The 20,464-nt window shown below is 41.2% G+C and overlaps 2 protein-coding genes across 8 annotated transcripts in view; both read left to right on the forward strand.

Moving 5' to 3' along the window:
* Nucleotides 1-329: 329 nt before the first annotated feature.
* On the forward strand, nucleotides 330-5,993 carry aktip (akt interacting protein). 3 transcript variants are annotated; one of them, XM_026293408.1, is made up of 10 exons: nucleotides 330-496; nucleotides 1,201-1,330; nucleotides 1,932-2,143; nucleotides 2,244-2,308; nucleotides 2,776-2,876; nucleotides 3,186-3,274; nucleotides 3,378-3,476; nucleotides 4,141-4,248; nucleotides 4,329-4,447; nucleotides 4,636-5,993. In XM_026293408.1, exons 2-10 carry the CDS (start codon nucleotides 1,307-1,309, stop codon nucleotides 4,644-4,646), a joined length of 828 nt encoding a protein of 275 aa, XP_026149193.1. In that variant the 5' UTR covers nucleotides 330-496; nucleotides 1,201-1,306; the 3' UTR covers nucleotides 4,647-5,993. The 3 variants fall into 3 exon arrangements, with proteins under 3 accessions (XP_026149193.1, XP_026149192.1, XP_026149191.1); XM_026293407.2 differs by having other exon boundaries at nucleotides 1,935-2,143; nucleotides 4,387-4,447; XM_026293406.2 differs by having other exon boundaries at nucleotides 333-496; nucleotides 4,387-4,447.
* Nucleotides 5,994-8,612: 2,619 nt separating this feature from the next.
* The window catches only part of chd9 (chromodomain helicase DNA binding protein 9), a 65,454-nt gene continuing 53,602 nt past the window's right edge, over nucleotides 8,613-20,464 (forward strand). For 4 of the 5 annotated variants that reach the window (XM_026293399.1, XM_026293400.1, XM_026293401.1 and 1 more), the window contains exons 1-2: nucleotides 8,613-8,754; nucleotides 13,286-14,896. In XM_026293399.1, the coding sequence (XP_026149184.1) occupies nucleotides 13,394-14,896 (1,503 nt within the window). In that variant the 5' untranslated portion in view covers nucleotides 8,613-8,754; nucleotides 13,286-13,393. Of the gene's footprint in view, nucleotides 8,755-13,285; nucleotides 14,897-19,734; nucleotides 19,858-20,464 lie in introns of those variants that run through there. The other variant, XM_026293403.1, reaches the window with a different exon arrangement.

Genomic DNA, 20,464 nt, shown 5'->3' on the forward strand with positions numbered 1-20,464 from the left:
ATGTCATGAACTGAGCAATCGTTAATGTTATTAGTTCCACCTGTGCACGTTAAAAACGTCTGCTGTGGAAACAAGTCTGTTTCCTGTCAAATGAAAGTTGTTACCCTGATAATAACGATATTCTTTGGCGTAAAACAAACGGCGAAAGTATTTGCTTTTCACTAACATACGCCATGAGTGTATTACCAACCCATTTCTCTCAGTATGGGCCACGGCACTTTCCCTCTCACGTGACAGAAGCGTCAACAAATCAAAAGCGAGGAAGTCTGTCCCGTAAACCAATGAGAACCCGCACTTCTAACACTGAAACGCCCCTCATTAAGTTAGATTGAACTCCCGTTTCAGTGTCAAATTATTTAGCTAGCCGATGCTAGCTCGTTAGCCGCGATGACACCCAAAGGGACGGCGAGTAGCTGAGCAGTTTCTGTGGCAGTTATACTGGGACACACTTTAAGACCCCCGTTAAAGCGATATTTAGAGAAATCTAGCTTATACGGTGAGTTACACCACTGACATTCCTCGTCTGCAAAGACCAAAATTAGTCAAGTTGTTAGCAATGTTAGGATAATGCTACTGCTATTGCAATGGCTACTGAGTTTAGGAAACAGGTGAGACAGCTAAAGGGTGTGTGAGGGCTAACTTTAACTTCAGTGTTGGTTACGCCTTGAGAGTATTCGGACAGTTTTCTTGCTGTCAGCTAACTAAGACTAGCTATACCACTTTCAGAATCTAACGCTTGTCCCTAATGTTTGCTAACATAGCCCTGTACCATCAAGCTGTAGCAGATGACACAATAACCCGACAACCTGTCGCGATAACGTTACCAGTAACTGGATTTATTGAAGTTAAAAGACAGGTCTCTGTTGACTTATGAAAGCGTCTGTTAGCCATACAACAGACTTTGTGAACGTCGACAGCAATACACCAGCTAACGTTAGCTTAACGTTACTTTGTTATTAAACAGCTAGCGTCTATTACCACGACGCTAAACTGTCCCAAACAATCTTTCATTTTAACGTTAGTGAGATAATCCCTGTAAACATTGCCATGTCCTGTCGTACTCTTCAAATGTTAATGCATTCTAATATTAGCTGTTAAGTTGATGACAAGCATTAAGAGCCTGAAGAAGTGTTGTGTTAACAAGTCGTTTAGATTCTACCGCAGGAGTAATATGTTTCTTGGGTGTTCTTTCTATGACAGTAAGGTCGGCGGATGGCCCGGGCAGCACCTGCTGTGGGACCTAGGCAAAGAGGAACATAAATCCGGGAGCTCTGAATGAGTAAAGAACCTAAACCCCTACTGGAGCATGTCTGCCAATATGAGTCGTAAGGTATAGTGGTGTAGGACATATGTATGGCATATGCTTGGCATTCAGTTTCGTTTTTATCATCTTTTAAATTCTTCATCAAAAGTAACCCTAAATTATATGTTTAGAAATGTCATGTGTCTGCTTTACTGGCAGAATTTGGACTCTTCAAAGGGCATGTTGTGTTGTGTGAAATGTTTTTATGTTAGCTGAAAAACAGCAGAAATTAAACTTGTTGATTTATGCTGGAGTTGTAACCTGTTCTACCAAAGAATCAATCTGCCAAAATGAAGCTGATGTGTCTGTACTCATAAGTGACAATTTAAGCTGGCTACCCATTAGACAATGTAATGCCTTTATAATGCAAGATATACCACCGAACGTGGTATAGAGATGTGTGTTTTGCATAGTCACTTTTGATCATGTGAGTTTCTGGAAGAGGAAGAACTTGTCTGTGAAATTGTTACTTCAGATGGCAGGTGTGTGGCCTCATGGTCTGGTCGAATTGTCTAGTGTGTGATCAGAGGATTATAATGTTAAATACTCTTTGATGTCGTTATGTCTGTGGTCTCCCATGTTTTTAAAATCAAAGTTTTCATTTTTTCTTATGTCTCATACAAAACAGCAGAGACTTGACAATGAGGAACAGAGTGGGCACGGTGAGCAGAGAGCCAGCCCGGCCCGGCTGCCCTTCGGCAAAAAGCAGCTTCCGCCCATTCCTAAGAATACAGCCCCCATTACCAAGCCTCCATCGATGGGTACTCCAACCCAGTCAGCCAATGGCACACATGCCTCCTATGGCCCCTTTTATTTGGAGTACTCCTTGCTGGCTGAATTGTAAGTACAGACATAGTAAACACTTGGTATTTGTCTTGCTCTATGTTCTGTGTTTGTCTTCCTCTTATATTGATCATGGATTTTGCCTTGTGAACTACAGCACACTAGTGATTAAGCAGAAACTCCCTGGAATTTATGTCCAGCCATCCTACAAGTCTGCACTAAGTAAGACATTTTTTTGGAAGTTCTTTCGGTTAATGTTTCATATATGTTGGTGGTTCTTTGATTCTTGTTGCCGTTCTTTTCTCTCTCCTCTGCCTACTCACCCTAACCAGTTGAGGCAGATTTCTGCCCAAACTGAGCATGGTTTTGCTGGATGTTTCTTGTGAAAGTTTTTCCTCACCAAAGTATGCAAGTGCTTGTACATAAGAGATTTGCTGGGTTTCTATGTAAAGTGCCTCGAGATTATTTTATCGTGATTTGGTGCAACAAAAAATTAAAAAAGAAATTGAAATTGAATTGACAGTATTTTCTAAAACTGTGCCATAACATTGAATGCAGCAGAATATAATTATGCAAACAAAAGCATTGCTGTTACTGGTAATGTTTCTGTAAATTTATGTTTGGCGTTCACCTTTAATCTTATGTTAATAAAAGTAAAAAATCTAAAAAAAAATATGTTTTCTGTTTAGTGTGGTTTGGGGTCATATTCATCAGACATGGCTTGTACCAGGACGGAGTCTTCAAATTTACTGTGTATATTCCCGATAACTATCCAGATGGAGAATGTCCTGTGAGTAGTGTCATTTTTGTAATATGATTTTTGTATTGGTAATAGGAATAGAAAATTTGGAGAGTATATTTAGTTGAAGGGAAGAAGATATTATCCGCATCCATCCAGTTGTGCAGTATTTCTGTGTAATGTCAGGGATTGCATGTTTTAAACAATGTAATGACACATTTCTTTATGATAAGAGCAGAACTCAAGAGAAAGTATAATTTGATCAGCAATAATGAAAACTAAACTTTTTGTGTTCTAAAATACTGAGGAGGATTGGTTAGGGAAAACACTCAAACATCTTGTTCTTGTGCTCGATTTCAGAAATTAGTATTTGACATCCCAGTCTTCCACCCCCTTGTTGACCCTGTGTCTGGAGAGCTTGATGTCAGAAGAGCTTTCACAAAGTGGAGGTGTGTTCTGTGCTTATGTAGTTTTTTTGTAGTTTAATGTGAACTGAAGTATGCATGTAATGATATTGTCCCCCCTTGTCTATTAATTTTTTTGTTTTTGTAGACGGAATCATAATCACATCTGGCAAGTTCTCATGTATGCACGTACAGTTTTCTACAAGATCAATACCACAGAACCACTCAACCCAGAAGCTGCTGTGCTGTGAGTGTCAGTGTTTTAAAACAATCAGTGCTTATAAGAAAAAAGTAACGTACCCTCATTTGCTAAATTAAACTATATTCAAAAGGTAAAATATATACTTAAAATTAGCACATAATCTTACATTGCAGATCTTTAATAAATGCCTTTGTGATCGTATAGACCAGGTGGTAATTTTGTCGTGGTCTGTTATTAGAATTTAGATATATTTTAAGGCTATAGACTACAACTGGGTTTATCTTCCACTGGAAAAAAAGAAACTGCAAAGTTGAATGGAATAAGGTTCTGGGTAAATGGCTGTATTGCACTGGAATGTACAGTTACTCAACATTTAAGCAAGTTGTTAATCAGAACATGGTGCATTCCTATGAAACAATTATTTCAACAGACATTTTGATTTGTAGCTGGAGCTGCACAGATGTAACTAATATTATCTCCATTTTCAGTGTCCATTAGCCAGCATACAAAATACTAGAGCTCAAGATTTAATTATATCTTTACTCTTTTTGCTGAAAGTCTAAATGTCTGTGATGGAAAAAGATCTGTTCATAAAGGCATCTTCTTAATTCAGTATGTGGCTGGACTTGGTTTTAATAAATTGGAACAAAGGTCTATGGAAGAAAAATCATTTCTTTTCTTGGTTGTAAAAAAAATGCTTTGCTTTCAGATATGAGAAGGATGTCCAGTTGTTCAAAAGCAAAGTGGTGGACAGTGTGAAACTATGCAACAGTCATCTTTTTGACCAGCCCAAGATAGATGATCCCTACGCAATAAGGTTGGTGAACAGTCCCCCACCCATCCCTTAAACACCATAAAAACACACCCTGTAATCCTGTATGTGATGAAACTCTTAAGGGGAAAGGAACCTGATCATGCCCTGACTGACTTTGCTACTGTTAACCATCGGTTACAGTTTCTCTCCATGGAACCCATCTGTTCACGAGGAAGCAAAAGAGCGGATGTTCACAAACAAAGTAAGTTTTAAGAAACTATAGATTTTGCATTTTCAGACTGTGCATGGGCAGGGCATTGAAACCTCTTGCACATCACCTGTGACTGAAAACCCCAGGGGGTTTGGTTAGGCTAGATTGTGACCTATAAGCACTTTGCTTGGTCAAACTGTTCCGGTTGTGTGACAGCTAATTTGCCTTTGTTGCCCCAGAGACGGCCTGAGGATCACCACAAAGGAGCGCCGGTGTCTGGGCTGTCTTGGGTGAAGCCTGGATCAACACAGCCCTTCAGCAAAGATGACACTCCTCCCCAGAGCTGAACCTGTACTATCACTGCTGTGGCCACTAGAGGGAAGCAGAAGCATTGTATGCCACACCACTGGCTAGGTTCAGCTTTTTTTGAACTGGATCCTTGAAACAGTTGGGAGAACTTTATATTAAATCTCCATGTTATTTCTTAGCTTTAAAAGCTTTGTAGGCATGTCCTCAAACAGCTTTAGAATAGGGAAACAAAGTTTGTCTTACATAAAATGACAGTGACAAATGGATGTCACAGCGACATCATCTACACTGTTGTAATCAAAGAGCTTTCTCATTTAGATTTTCAGATCTATACCCATCTTGGGCTAGGTGATACTGTCCGAAAAAGGAGCTGAAAGGTGCGAGGGAATCCATAGTATATATAACGTGTTGGCTCAGGACTGTTTTATTTGTCAAACTTGAAATATTGTCAGTAACGGCTGTGTGAATGAAACATCCTAATCGCCACTTCTCCCTGTACCTAAATAGGTTGATGTGTGTTTTATATTTGTTATTGGACAGTGATATCGTTGTCTTACATAGTACTAAAAATAAGTAGAGCAGGCAAATACGGTTTTAAATGAGAAGCTAAATAAGTAAGCTCGTTTTATTTAGTGTTTTTAAATCATTTGAAATGTTTTACATACCTTTGGTCATTAAAGGTTTGTGTAAATAATGACGTGTTAAAGTTTGACTTTAAGAGAAATGTTTGCATATATGCTTGGATTTTACAAGTAAATGTTTTTGTTGCTTTCTTAACAAATATTACTTTAGAAACAGATATTTTCTTCCTGCTGCAGGCGTCATACACAGGTCTGAAAAGATCAGAAATGTATTTTGATAAGGTTAAGTTATTGACTTCCTGTGGGGCACAAACATTAGTTTGGTTCAGTTACAACAACACATCCTTCTGTTTTGCCAGACCCATGTCACTTTATATGTAACGTCTTTTCTCAGAGCTCTGGCATAATTGGCAGTACTATTGCTAAGCAACTTTCAAATTGCAAATAATGTTGAACTAAGGATGGGGAAGAGTGACAGTTTAAAACATATGAAACCCACCAAAAATTCTTTTATTGGAATAGTGGATATGGGTCTGACAACTGTTGAGTGGATTTAAAGCCACTGAAAGCCAAGGAAAATTTTGAGTTGTTGGTACCTTCAAATGTGATTTTTGTGTCCTCTGTTCCTGAAGCAATTTATGAATGACACTACATGAGATTTAAATGCTTTTCCCTGAGATGAATAAAATTGTTATAAATTAAGTCAAGCCATGCTTTTTATTTTATTTTTAATGGTTGTATTAATTCAGAGCTGTAATGTCAAGGCAAAGTCAAATGTCTAATTTTGTGTCAAAAACACAAAAGGAGAAAAATGGATTTAAACTATACAAAAAATACAGCAACAAAGATAAAAATCAACTGCAGGGTTATGCAAAACAACCAAATGATAAGATAAAACACACTAAACAACCCCCCATTTACCCCACCCCCACCCCAACACATACAGTGGGTACGGAAAGTATTCAGACCCCTTAAAATTTTTCACTCTTTGTGTCATTGCAGCCATTTGCCAAAATCAAAAAAGTTCATTTTATTTCTCATTAATGTACACTCAGCACCCCATCTTGACAGAAAAAAACAGAAATGTAGAAATTTTTGCAAATTTATTAAAAAAGAAAAACTGAAATATCACATGGTCATAAGTATTCAGACCCTTTGCAGTGACACTCATATTTAACTCACATGCTGTCCATTTCTTCTGATCCTCCTTGAGATGGTTCTGCTCCTTCATTGGAGTCCAGCTGTGTTTAATTAAACTGATTGGACTTGATTAGGAAAGGCACACACCTGTCTATATAAGACCTTATAGCTCACAGTGCATGTCAGAGCAAATGAGAATCATGAGGTCGAAGGAACTGCCCAAGGAGCTCAGAGACAGAATTGTGGCAAGGCACAGATCTGGCCAAGGTTACAAAAGAATTTCTGCAGCATTCAAGGTTCCTAAGAGCACAGTGACCTCCATAATCCTCAAATGGAAAAAGTTTGGACGACCAGAACTCTTCCTAGACCTGGCCGTCCAGCCAAACTGAGCAATCATGGGAGACGAGCCTTGGTGAGAGAGGTAAAGAAGAACCCAAAGATCACTGTGGCTGAACTCCAGAGATGCAGTAGGGAGATGGGAGAAAGTTCCACAAAGTCAACTATCACTGCAGCCCTCCACCTGTCGGGGCTTTATGGCAGAGTGGCCCGACGGAAGCCTCTCCTCAGTGCAAGACACATGAAAGCCCGCATAGAGTTTTCCAAAAAACACATGAAGGACTCCCAGACTATGAGAAATAAGATTCTCTGGTCTGATGAGACCAAGATTGAACTTTATGACGTTAATTCTAAGCGGTATGTGTGGAGAAAACCAGGCACTGCTCATCACCTGCCCAATACAATCCCTACAGTGAAACATGGTGGTGGGAGCATCTTGTTGTGGGGGTGTTTTTCAGCTGCAGGGACAGGACGACTGGTTGCAATTGAAGGAAAGATGAATGCGGCCAAGTACAGAGATATCCTGGAAGAAAACCTCTTCCAGAGTGCTCAGGACCTCAGACTGGGCCGAAGGTTCACCTTTCAACAGGACAATGACCCTAAGCACACAGCTAAAATAACAAAGGAGTGGCTTCGGAACAACTCTGTGACCGTTCTTGACTGGCCCAGCCAGAGCCCTGACCTAAACCCAATTGAGCTTCTCTGCAGAGACCTGAAAATGGCTGTCCACCAACGTTCACCATCCAACCTGACAGAACTGGAGAGGATCTGCAAGGAAGAATGGCAGAGGATCCCAAAATCCAGGTGTGAAAAACTTGTTGCATCATTCCCAAGAAGACTCATGGCTGTACTAGCTCAAAAGGGTGCTTCTACTCAATACTGAGCACAGGGTCTGAATACTTATGACCATGTGATATTTCAGTTTTTCTTTTTTAATAAATTTGCAAAAAATTCTACATTTCTGTTTTTTTCTGTCAAGATGGGGTGCTGAGTGTACATTAATGAGAAATAAAATGAACTTTTTTGATTTTGGCAAATGGCTGCAATGACACAAAGAGTGAAAAATTTTAAGGGGTCTGAATACTTTCCGTACCCACTGTAACTATCATATAGTCATTTGGTTGCTCAATTTGTCTAGGCTAAGGAGTGTAGTAGAGGTGGGGGGCCTTATACATTGTCTGTGCCCAGGGGCCCATTGTCTTCTGATCTATCCATGGTTTTATCCCATATTAAAAAGATAAAAAGGACACATCCCATCCAGTAAATTAGATAGATAACTTTATTAATCCCCAGGGTGAAATTTTGTAAAGCCCCTTGTGGATTAATAGACAATCTACTTATTTTCTATTAGAAGTATATTTATTTAAAAAAAAAATAAAGTAGGGTAGTATTATACTATTACTGACATGAATTTTATAGTCCCTGTGAAAACATTGAGGACGACATATCTAGACTAAACTGGAATAAAATAAAATTTACAATTTAGGGCAGTGTGTCGCTCAGTCGGCCACCAGAGGGCGGTATGTACCCACACGTGGGGAGCAGCTCTCCCACTCCTTGTCGGTTTGCATTGACGAGAGATTCCGGTCCATGTGCGAAAGTAAAACCTCTCCGGATTGGCTCTGGCTTGAACGCGGCCATCTTATGCACTCTGTCAACATAGCGACTTTAAGAATGAATACCTGATTTAATCAAGCGGTCACCGGCTCCGCTTTGGGACGGCGACGGGACGACACCATCCCAAAAGTACTAATACTGCACGAAGCAGTTTTTTAATTTTATTGAGAACAGTGACATTGTGGGAAATTGTCGATGGTCCAATCACAGAAGAGGTCACTAATATGCAAATGCGGTGTTATCACCGTCACGTCAGCAGCAGCAGTAGAGCCGCTGCGCTGTGGTCGCCAGCAGGAGTACAACTAACAACACAAGTTCGCCGATAACACTCTTTCCATATTAACGTCTGAAGTTGAGCTTTGGGCCTCGTTTCAGGTAGGCGATACCACTTCCTTTGATGATTTTCGTTGGATGTTTTGGACTATATGGTTTCTGTTTCATTCAGGGCAGGAGCTGTCAAATTTCTGACAGACAGTGAGGCTCGTCTCAGCTGTCTGATGACACACCACCTCGTCGCTGAGTGTGTATCTTCCCGGTAGAAATAAGACTGGTGACTTGCCAAACTTGTCCGTGTTAGTTTTGCTTAAGTTCGCATTTAGAGCAGCAAATGTCATCGTACTTTCTCACAGTTTGCCGGTTAACCGAAGATACGTGCGGTCCCAAAGTAGTCCTTCGTGGCCCTTGGTCATGGTGGTCCTGAACTGACAGCGACCAGCCGGGCTCACACAGCACCGCACTTGAATGTGGACGCGGTGACTGTCAGTACCTAGTGGCAGTACGTAGGCAGCTTTTAAGAAACGAAAACGAAACTCGGTTAGCGATTAAAGAAAATTAGTTGTTTTATCGTCGATAGCATCACTGTCGACCTCTCTCCATCCATCTCCGCTCCCCCCCCCCCCCCCAACCCCAACCCCCCTCCTCCTCTTCTTCACTGAGGAAGCGTCACGAGTCACGACACCTTTTGAATCCTGTGGCTTCCGAAGTGGAGGTCTGGCGAGGAAGCACGTGTGACCAGTCGCAACAACCCGGGGCTAATATTTGAAATTCACCGTCAAAGTCCCACGTGCATTGGTTTTTGTTTTCCCCACTTAACGAGCAGTTTTGCTGAAAAGTCGCGCAACACCGGCTCATCAAACACCGCGCTCCGAGGAGGTGAAGCCATTGCTGGGCGAAGATGAAGAGGATGCTGCCGACTTGAGTGGTGAGGCCAGTGTCTATTTCATTGAGCCAGACTCCTGCTAAAAGCCTCGAAAACACTACAGGCGTGTTGCCGAGATACAACTGTGACGATTCGTACAACACAAAGTAGCATGACTCATTACAGTGTACTCGTAGGAATAGTACAAGTGCTAAATAATTGTGCTTTTATTCACAGCAGCACTTTTTTTTTTGTCCTAACGTGGTCAACTTTTAAGAATTGTAGTCTTCCGCCAGTACTGCTGTAAATGTTGGTTTGACGTTGCTTGAGGTGCGCAAAGTGGCCATTTGGATGACATCAGGGTTCAGTGGAGACCTCGGGACAGTTATGTACACAGTTTGGTGTTGATATTGTGCATGGCCTGCACGTGCCTGGATAGTGCTTACAGCGTCATGATTGTGAAGGAAACAGCTGGAAGGCGACAGAGGCTGAGTGAGTACTGGCCTACGTGGCTCTGGGCCAGATGAGGTTTTTTTTTTTTTGATGGTTAGCAGTGGCTTGGCTAGGAAGCTCAGGAATATGTTGCCCCGAGTGAAGAAACGTGAATAAATAAAATAAAATATAAACTTTTATCTTCTAAACGCATTATACTTAAGTTTTCATACCATACAGACCGCGTTATCTCCAGTTTTTACTGCTGTGAATTCGTCGTGAATGGCCTATTTTCTTTAATTCGGCTACTGGCTTTGCTCTAGACTCAATGTGAATGCCACCCAACAAGATGACATTTATATATGCCACACAAGTGCTGTCAATGATTTCAATCAAGAAACGAGCATTTCCTTCATTGCCTATTGTTTTGGCACAAACTCAGAAGTGTCCAAATGATTGGTTTACATCAGTGAGTACCATTAAAAACACAAAACACATGCTTTTAAATACTGTTAAAGCACTTTACTAGAGTTTTAAGATGGTGTAATTATCTTGAGTATGACTAGGAGAAGTTGTAATTTTTGGTTGTACTTAAATTGCCATTACACATTCCTCTTTATTTTTCTCCTCAGGCTGTATTGTCTGTCTCTTCTTAGACAGATATGCCTATTGAGATTGTTGACACACATCATCAGTATGGTGCCTACATATGTAGGCATCTAGGGAAGCCTAAAACAACTGAACAGCTAACAGATATCTTGTGATTCCCCAACACACACATACACATGCATACACAAACTATATATGTATACATAGGTACTGGAGACAGAACTGGAGTGAATCTGGTGCTGGAAGCACAAGCTAAACTGGAAACAGGAATGGCAGCATGCCTATTCGAACAGATTTATTTCAACCTGTTGATTGTGGTTAGTGGAGGAGACTGATAATGCAAATTAGGCATGTATCATACATGCCTGTTTGAGTGACAGTGGGGTATGTATGGTAGTATTACAGTAAACTATAGCAGAATTTCTTTTAGCTCCGTTTGATAATTTAGGTTTGTTTCCAGCTTCATGTTTTTAACAATGTAACTTGTGTTACCACTTTCTGAATGACTCACTGGCAATAAAATGGTCTGCAAATTAACTGGTATCAGGTGTAAGTATCATGTATAGTGCTTGTGGTCACGCAACAGCTGTCTATAACCTGGCATCACTTTTCAGCAGAATTTCTGGTAAAACCAAGATGTAATCTGTTCATTTGATTTTCTGCCTGTGCAGAAAGATTTGAGTTTCAGTGGCCGTTGCCTGGGTTAACATAAAGAAAAAACATATTCAAAGTCTAACAATAGCTCAACTAGTGTAAAAATGTGCTGGCTTCTTGATTAGATAGGTGATGTTTCAACCAAAGGTGTGACAAATTATGATTTAGTGTTCATTTACTGAAACTGAAAATCACAAATTATTTCACAACTGTATGAACACTCCCACAAGCTATGAATCAACTACAGTATGACAGGTGTGAAAACAGGATGGCATGGTGGAGCAGTGGGTAGTTGAAGGTTCTGGATCTAACCTGATGGCTGGGTCGGGCTTTTTTGCATGGAGTTCAGATGCTCTGCTTGTGCCTGTGTGGGTTTTTCGAGGTGCTTTAATTTTCTTTCCCAGTCCAAACACATGCTGGTTAATTAACTCTTAAATTGCCTTAAGGTGTGAATATGAACATAGATTGTTGTGTGCCCTATGAGTGACGAGCATCGGTGTGTACTCCACCTCTCACCAAGTGTCAGCTGAGAAAGGCTCTAGCCTCTCCATGACCCTCCAAGGGATAAACAGGTTTTGATAATGAATACATGGAAATTAAAGCAATGGAACCAGTAGTGATGCAGATAGGTGGTTAGATTTTAAACCGCATCCTAAATGTTGAAAAACTGACAGTTAGAATCATACAGTCAAAACGCTACTTATAAGAGAGACTTCAGAACAAAACCCGCAGCACCAGGATAGCTAACAGTTGAACAGGGGAGATCAACTTGTCTTGGTTTCAGGGCCGAAAAGACAATAACCAGCCTTTATCAGTGAATCATATTATAGGGTTATATTATTATTATATATTATTATAATTATTATATTATATTATATTATAGGGTTGCAGTTCAGGCATGTTGCTTATGTTTGTCAAATATGAGAACCCTGGCATTATTTACCTTTTCAAATTCTCTCACTAATTAGACAAATATGTTAATGTATTACCTAGAGTGGTGTGTTGGGGTTTGAGGATATTTTTTCATGACATCCACACAAAAAAATGCATTTCTGATTAAGTAAAGTAAAGTAAAGTATACACAGAGCACTGAATCCAGTTTAGTTATTTATATCCTTCTGTGGCTGTACTCATTACCTGTTTTCAGTGTAAGTCATTTCTAGTGATTTATTTGCCCATGATTACAAATGACACAGAAAGAAAAACACAAGCAACAGCTAGTGTATGAATTAGTACAGGAAATACCAGTTTTCTCTATATTAAACCATTCAACAGCCTGTCATTTCAAATGTATATTAGACGAAGATACTGGAGTACATTTATGCTTTGGTGTGCCTGTGTATGTAGCAAGTCAGCATATAATGACTGACCTGGGTAAGCTTCTGTCATCTTCCGCTGGTCTGTGGTTGCAGAATGCACGTATACACACACACACACACACACACACACATACACACGCACGCACACACACGCACGGCTCTCATCTGCCTCTGTCCCTAGCTGTTGAAATTCTATCAGCTGTCTGCACCTCCCACACATTCTGCAGCAGCAGGGTGGGGGTGGGGGGTGGAGGGTGGGGGGTTGAGATGCTTCATTTGTGTGTGTGTGTGTGTGTGTGTGTGTGTGTGTGTTAAAGGGGAGGGGTACAGGAAGAGGCACCTGCTGGTGGCAGGCGGTTGGTTTGCACCAGCTGCTTTACTACACACATGAAAGGCAGTGCTGATAGATAATTGACAGTACTGAATTTCTCCCAGACCCTTCTGAACTAGCCATTACCTGGCTTTTGAAAGCTTTTTTCGGAATTCATTTCAATTCTACCACAAGCATGTGTTATGGAGAAAATGGAAGATAAAAATAGATATGGTGGAGAAGAAAATATACTTGATATGATGTCCTATCATCTCAAACTGAAAATGATTTGTTTGTGTGGTGGAGATTCCAAATTATTTTAATGAGTAACTTGTAGGTTGTTTTCAAACTTTGATCTGATCTTTATCTAGAACATACATTACTCAGTAAAAACACAATCTTCATGTTCTCATATGAATCTTTCATTTTCTCTGTTTTTGACAGGGACACAATGTAATGGACATGTTGTAGCTGTTTATAAAGTGAGGCTCATTGGAACCAACTTGGATACAGTGGTGTTCCAAAGGTTCTAATCTTCCTTTGGGCTCTGCCATGGACTTCTACGATGACCCCAACCTCTTTGTAGGAGGTTTGGAAGGGCTGGATGACGATGGCTTTCCCTCAGCACCATCACTTGTGGATGAGCTAAACCTCGCGGCGGACTTTGAGCCCCTTCGAGTGGAGTCTCTAGGTCCAGGGAAGCACCAAGGCATGATGCCACCGGTTTCTACTCATCAAGCCATGCCTGCATATAGTCAGCAGATGGGTCACTACATTGGCGTTAAGGCACAGAATCAAATGGCCCAGGCATTTCCTGGTCCTGGGGGCACAGGTGGTGGAGGCGGTGATATGATTGCAGAACATGGCCAGTATCACAATCCTGCCATGAGTCAAGTGCCTCAATCCAATGGGCTATTCTGTAACAGCAGCAGTCCAATGTGGGACAACCAAGACCAGAATGGGAATATGTACCACGCCTTATCTCAACCGCACCACCTGCACAGTCAGCAACTTCATGTCAGGCAACAACTACCACAACAGCAACAGCATCACCCCTGTCATCATCAACAGGAGCAGCAGCACAGAATATGTCAGCAGCAGCTGCAACAACAGCAAACTCATCAGCAACAGCTGTTGAACCAGCACCAACAAATTAACCCACAGACAATGTCCCTGCAGCAACAGCAGCATCACAGTTACTCTTTTCACTCCCAGAACCACCAGCAAATTCACATTAGTCAGCAGCAGGTTCAGCATCAACTAACTGCAGGAGGACCAAGGTTCCATTCAGGAGGTCTGCCAAGTAAGTCTTATTTGGATAGTCAAAATGCTTCTCTGAGTGGGACCTGCTTACAGCAGCAGCAACCCGGTGGTTACCAGATGACTAGAGTAGGCCAAGACCCTAACCTGGCCTTCCCCATGCATTCATCATCTATGGTTCACTCCCTGCCCACGTGTTCAGTCAGTGCTGCCACGGCTTACCCACCAGCTCAGTACCCTGCCTACCCTGGAGAAGCAGAAATACCTGGTCTCAACCAGCAGCCTTTGTCCTCTGCCTCAGTGTCTAGGCCCACTACCACCACTGCACCCCTCACATCCACAGTGCCTGAGCTCACAGTGTGTCAATATCCATCTGCAGCGGTTATGAGCCAGCAGCATACTAGGATCTCAGTTAGTCAGGCAGAGGAATGTCCTTTCCAGGACCTACATTGTTCAGATGAAACCCAGGGAGACTACAAGTCATCTGAGTTGTTTGGTGACTCTATGAACTGCTATCAGAGCATGGCCTGCCAGTTGCCCTCTGAGCAGCCTCAGAGCTGCGGGGCCATCAACACTAATGGATACCAGGCTCTCGGGGACAGTCTTCTGCCATCAGAGGTTCATGATGGAGACTTGCAGGGTCTAGAGCCTCCGGACCTCCTGCCTGACCTACTGCCCCAGCTGGAGGCTGCTCTCAACCAACAGGACAAATCCAACTGTTCCTGGGCTGATTCCAGACAGGAGACTAGACATGAGCACAAGAAACCACCACCTGTTGACTACAAGGAAGAGAAGGTAATACAATGTTGCAATAGTGTTAGTTTCATTTTTGGCTCTTAAAAGATACAATGCATTTTACTTGCATGGCAGGATATTTTAACTATACTATAGCAGAGTAACTCACTGTATGAAATAGCGTCTTTCAAAGTCTATTTTTTCTGGTGTTCTTTATTCCTCTTTTTAAATTACTGAGGAGAAATTAGGGAAATTAAGGTTAAGTTAACACGATTGAAGAAATAGATGTTGCAAGTTAGAAATGCATAAAATCTGCTTTACTGATAGAGAAAATTTCTTTGCTGTCAGTAAGAGAATAGATGTGTTTTTCCCAGTATATCATGGCACCAAATCCAGTCACTCATGTAATGTTTAACTAACTATCCCAGATAGAACATGTGCTTGTCCAGTAGAAAACTGCAATCAGTGGTGGAGTGGGGGAAGGTGGAGAGGCGGTACCTATGGCTGTCTAAAGCCCTCTGAAAATGATAATGGTCTGTCCAGCATGGCCTATCTATCTGCCTAGTGTGCCAACAGCAGGTCAGGCCTGATTAGGCTAAGAGTGGCAGGCGGGTCTTCAGGACTTAGCCGTAAGCATACTTAGAGCTATATCAAGATGTGGGTCAGGGCAAGCCAAAGGCACTTGCACACTGCCTCACTGGAGTGTGGGGGAGGATGCACGCTGTTGTGGTAGCTGCCACAGCCTGTGTGTGTTTCTGTGTGTGCGTGATTACATGTGCACGTGTGAGAGAGCGGCGGACAGGAGGAAAAGAGCATGGTGAAGGAGAGTGGTTAGCACTTGACAGAGGGGGAGGGTGTTTGGGAGGGAGCAGTAGCTCATGGAAAAAGGAGCTTAGGAAAGAAAGGGAGAGAAAGAGACAGAGGAAGAGCATGAGAGGGAGAAGAGAAGCAGAGGGGGAGGTTGAGAGAATGCATTAGCTGGCTGTAACAGGCTTCAGGCGGTTCCTGGACCTCACTTGGCTAGTAACTTAGCAGCATCCACTCTTCTTCCCAGCCTAAGAGTGACACATGGCCAGCTGCAAAAGCAGAAGACCTTTCATTATGGTCTGTCCACTCTCTAAAGGCCATGTGAATTTCAACACATCCACAAGTTCCTTTTTTTTTTTTTTTTTTTTTTTGATAACGTGTGAAATTTTAGAGATGAAAATGTTGAAAGTTCACACTTTTTTATGGCCCACTCCTGACAAAAATAGTGTCTTATTGCAACTGACAGTAACACAGAAGTGTTTGACATAATCATACTAACCCATTACTACACTAACTTTTCTGTATTTATACTTATTCTAATGTGGCAAACAAATGACTGACTGCAGTTTTCCTATTACAATTTGAGTTTATTTATTGATTTATTTATTTAATTTTAATCACTAAACTGGCAGGACACCCATTATGCCCCCTACATCTAAAACCTATGACCCAAAACACAACCTGTGTGTTGAGAATTGATTATCTATTCCCTAACAGGCACTATGGAACAACAAAACTGGTGATCTGCCTAAACCAGAGCTCATCCACACAGGTTATTTGCCCATCTGCAAAGGTCCTTGATTGAAATGGGGTTATGAACCACAGCCATACGAAAAGCCTCTCCCTGTGTCAACATCCAGCCCTCTGTTGATGCTTACAGGCTGACTGTGCTATTCATGTGCACTGATGTGTGAAGAGCCTGCTGATAGTGTGTTTGCTGAACAGGCAAAGCATCAGGGGATAGCTGCTCACTCTTCACTCCTCCCGCAGTGAATGTGGCTAATTAGGATTTCCAATGGTTGTAATGGTCAGCTGCAGCTGTGATGAGCAACTAAGGTTCAGATTTGAATAGTTCGTCCCATTGCTGTGTTCAGAGATTAAACTTGATAATGATAATGTCTTAGGCCCTTTTGAGAATTCGAATGAACAGATGTGTAGAACTTTAACCTACTCCGTGAACCATTTTAGCAGCATGTGTGAACGGTTTTCTCTGAGGAGGTAGTTAAAGCTAACAGGCATCTAGTGAAATGCTTTTGAGCTGAATGCTAATTTGTGATGCTTTTGTGTACTCATGTGAGTCAGCAGTCAGTCTTAAAGCTGTGACTAGTCAGGACCTCACTACTGATGTGTTTGAGATCTGTGTGTACCCCTGCAATTTAAAGATATACTACCAAAATTTTTTTGGGGGCTTGTTTAGTGTCTCAGGTTGTTTTTTGATTTTGGATGTACAGTTTTTCTAGGTGTTCAGTTGTAGTTTATTTACAGTTGGAGGTTTGGGCCTTCCTTTATTTGTGTTCTTGATTACAATCCTGATGTGTCTTGATTTGGATTTGATAGACCTATATATGGGTATAAATTAAACTAAACCCCAAAGGCAAAAAGGAAACTGGTTTTGAACATTTGTGGGGCAACAGCAGCACATTGAAAACACCTCTTTGTAATTTACTCAAACTGAAAGAGGATGTTTGCCACCCTGATTTCAGTCCTGCCGTTATTTCATATTTATAACTGACTCTGGGCCGTACCTCCTTTACAGAAAATGTATTTGTTTATTTATTTGTTGATAAATTGGTGAAATGCCTTTTAACCTTAAAACGTGTGTCATACCTGTGAGCTAGCGATGCAGACATTTACTCATATCTGTTTAGTCCAACTAACATATACACTGTGATCTAATGTTTAGAAAACAAGTTTAAAACTTTTAAAATAGTCTTGCATTAATACTCTATCTTAATTGTTAATTTGATAGGTGATGCTTCTCCATGTACCCTTGTACATGCCTTTAACTTTCCTTAATAATTTATTTTTATTTAGTGAGCGTGTTGTATCTTGTAGACTAAATTGATTAACAAAATGCGGTACCACTGCTACTTCAGTTCTAAATAGTGATCTAGTTGCATAATTTAATATTAAACTCAACTCAACGTGAAATCCCCTGTCCTAATTTATCCAATACTGTCATGTTGAATGGACTGTGCTTCAATCCAGTTTTCTTAAAAGCTGTTTTAAATTTTATACAATGTAAGATACTAACTAAGATGATTGGATAAAAGTAAAATTAAATTATTGATTTTCAAAGAGACGACATGACCACAGCAGTGACATTTTATTAATGTTTCTTGATCATTTTCCAATAGATGTTCAGGACAGTTGTTGCTGTTGATGATCAATACTGACACAGTAAACTGTCCATAAGCTTAAGTGTACTACTATACCTGGGGAGTATTGCAGAAAGGGCTTAGTAAAAACTGAAATTGTTGAAGGAAACTGAGTCTTCAATTCCAGAAAGTGAGATTACTATAACTCTGAGTCAGTTACAGTGGCAACTTTGTGAACTTAACCTACTCAGTGGCAGGTTTTCTTCAACAGACCCTGGGTATCTGTCTCCTCCCCTCTTTCCAAGCCCATCTGACATGCTGTTTCATTTTCTCATTCATACAGTTAATATCATTGGAGTGCATTAATCAGTTGAACAAGGTCAAAACCCTGGTTGGATATTAGTTTGTAACCTAAAACCTATATTTGTTTACATCTCAATTTTTATGATCATTTTGTTATTTGCTGTCAAGTTGTCAGCACTGAAATATTTCCTATATTGTTATGATTGGTGCACTAATATATAAATAATAATTATGATTGGTCACATAACATTCATTATATCATATTGGACAATAGATTTATTCTCATGAGAACACTGTTACTGTGGATGAAAAGACAGGACTAAATAAAATAATTAAAAATAAACCAATTAAAATTGAATCCTGGCTATAGGCTGCTTATAATCACAACGTAACAGCATTTCAGTATGTTTAAATTTACTATATGTATAAATACAGTGAACTGCATATCACCAGAATCATTGCTGACTAGGATTCAATGATTGAGGTTTCAATCACAGACCTACTAATAGACTTATGTCTTATCTGTTTTGGTTCCATCATTTTGACACATTGTCCCCATTAAAGATTTAATGTATCATAGCTACAATAGGATTACAGTTTTTATCATCCTTGAAGGAAATTTAAGTCTCTGACTGTATGCTGGAAAAATGTAATAGTGGTAAATTATTGACTCCTTTTCCCCAAGTCTTTGTGCCTTTTTTTTTTTTTCTTTAAATGCACCAAAGGTTTTAAATGTAACGGTGCAAATGTTTCTCTTGCTGAATAGCAATGAAAATGGAGACTGATGGATACTGATGGCCTGGGCTGCAGTAGCCATTGCAGGCCCCCTGGCAGTGACACTGAGCAGGTGCCTGCTCCATGCCTGGCTACATCACTGGTTTAGATTTATTATCTGACTGTGTATTGCTGCTCGCTCCATCTATCCTGCCTTAGCCTCTGAGCTGTGTCGTCAGAAAGCAATGTAGGCTATATGTGTGTGCACTTGTACAGCAGGGTTGGCAGGCGTATGTGTGTGTCATGGTAGCTTTGTTGCTTCCTGACTTCCTTCTTTGAGGTTTATATAACTCCTGGCTAACCTGCCGACCAGACTGGGCAGGCAATGCCATAATCAGCCCTGAAACTTGACACCAGACATCGCCCCACCACCCACATGCTTCTTTTGCCCACGCAAGCCCCTGAGGAAACCTGCTGTTTCTGTGGCCACATGGTGATAGGCTGTCTCATTCACACAATTTCTCTGATCACCGCCCCCAGTGTCCATACACATCTCTGTCTCTGTCTCTCTCTCCCTCTCTCGTGCTCACTCTCTCTCATTTGCTCTCCTTCTCTTTCTCTGGCCCTCTCTCTATTCTGTGTGTTTGCATCCGGCCTCATTGGCCTGCCTGTTTTGGAGGCATTCCAGATAAGGGCGGGGGTGGGCTATAGAAGGGTCAGAGGTAAACAGGAAGTCAGGCGGTCTTTGCTGTGAACAAAAGGGGAGGGCTCATGGAGGAGGAGGCAGGGGAGGAGCTAGGAGAGGAGAGGGAGGAGGGATTTGTACTTGGATTGACTGTGTCAGGAACATGTGGGAACGCTGCCAGCCCAAACTACACAGTAAGTCTGAATTTAAAATATGCTCTTGTATACTGCTTTTCTTTCCTTTTTTCTGTCTCTTGCTGCCTTCTCTAGGGATTACATGGCTTTAAATATTTTTCAGAGTTGATGTGTGGTTGAGTGTTTGCTCAGCAGTCAAATCTGGGGGCTTTGTCTGTGTGTGTCTGTGTGTGTCTGTGTGTGTCTGTGTGTGTCTGTGTGTGTCTGTGTGTGTCTGTGTGTGTCTGTGTGTGTCTGTGTGTGTGTCACTGGAATGCAAGGCTTTTTGGTTGTGACGTGAGGCAACTTCCTTGAACCCGTGTTAACCTTTGACTGGCGAGAGAGGAAAGCGCAGATATTGAGACAACAACACTGTCACTGGTGATAGAAAGGCTTGAATTTGTTGAAGGCAACATGAGATTTGCTTGTAAATTAGCTTTAGTGTAGGATGCAACAGAGAAGATCCAAAAAGACATAAAGGGGGGTAATGACATCTTGTCCTTGTCTGGGTTTTTCTTGTGGTAAGAGAGACTGTAGAAACAACATCTAGATGGAAGATGAACTTAGTAAGTCTGTCTTTCTGCTCCAGGTGATACATGGTTTTATGTAACGCAGTTTGACTTTGACA

This window comes from Mastacembelus armatus, chromosome 3, assembly GCF_900324485.2.
Source record: "Mastacembelus armatus chromosome 3, fMasArm1.2, whole genome shotgun sequence".
NCBI classification, from domain to species: domain Eukaryota; kingdom Metazoa; phylum Chordata; class Actinopteri; order Synbranchiformes; family Mastacembelidae; genus Mastacembelus; species Mastacembelus armatus.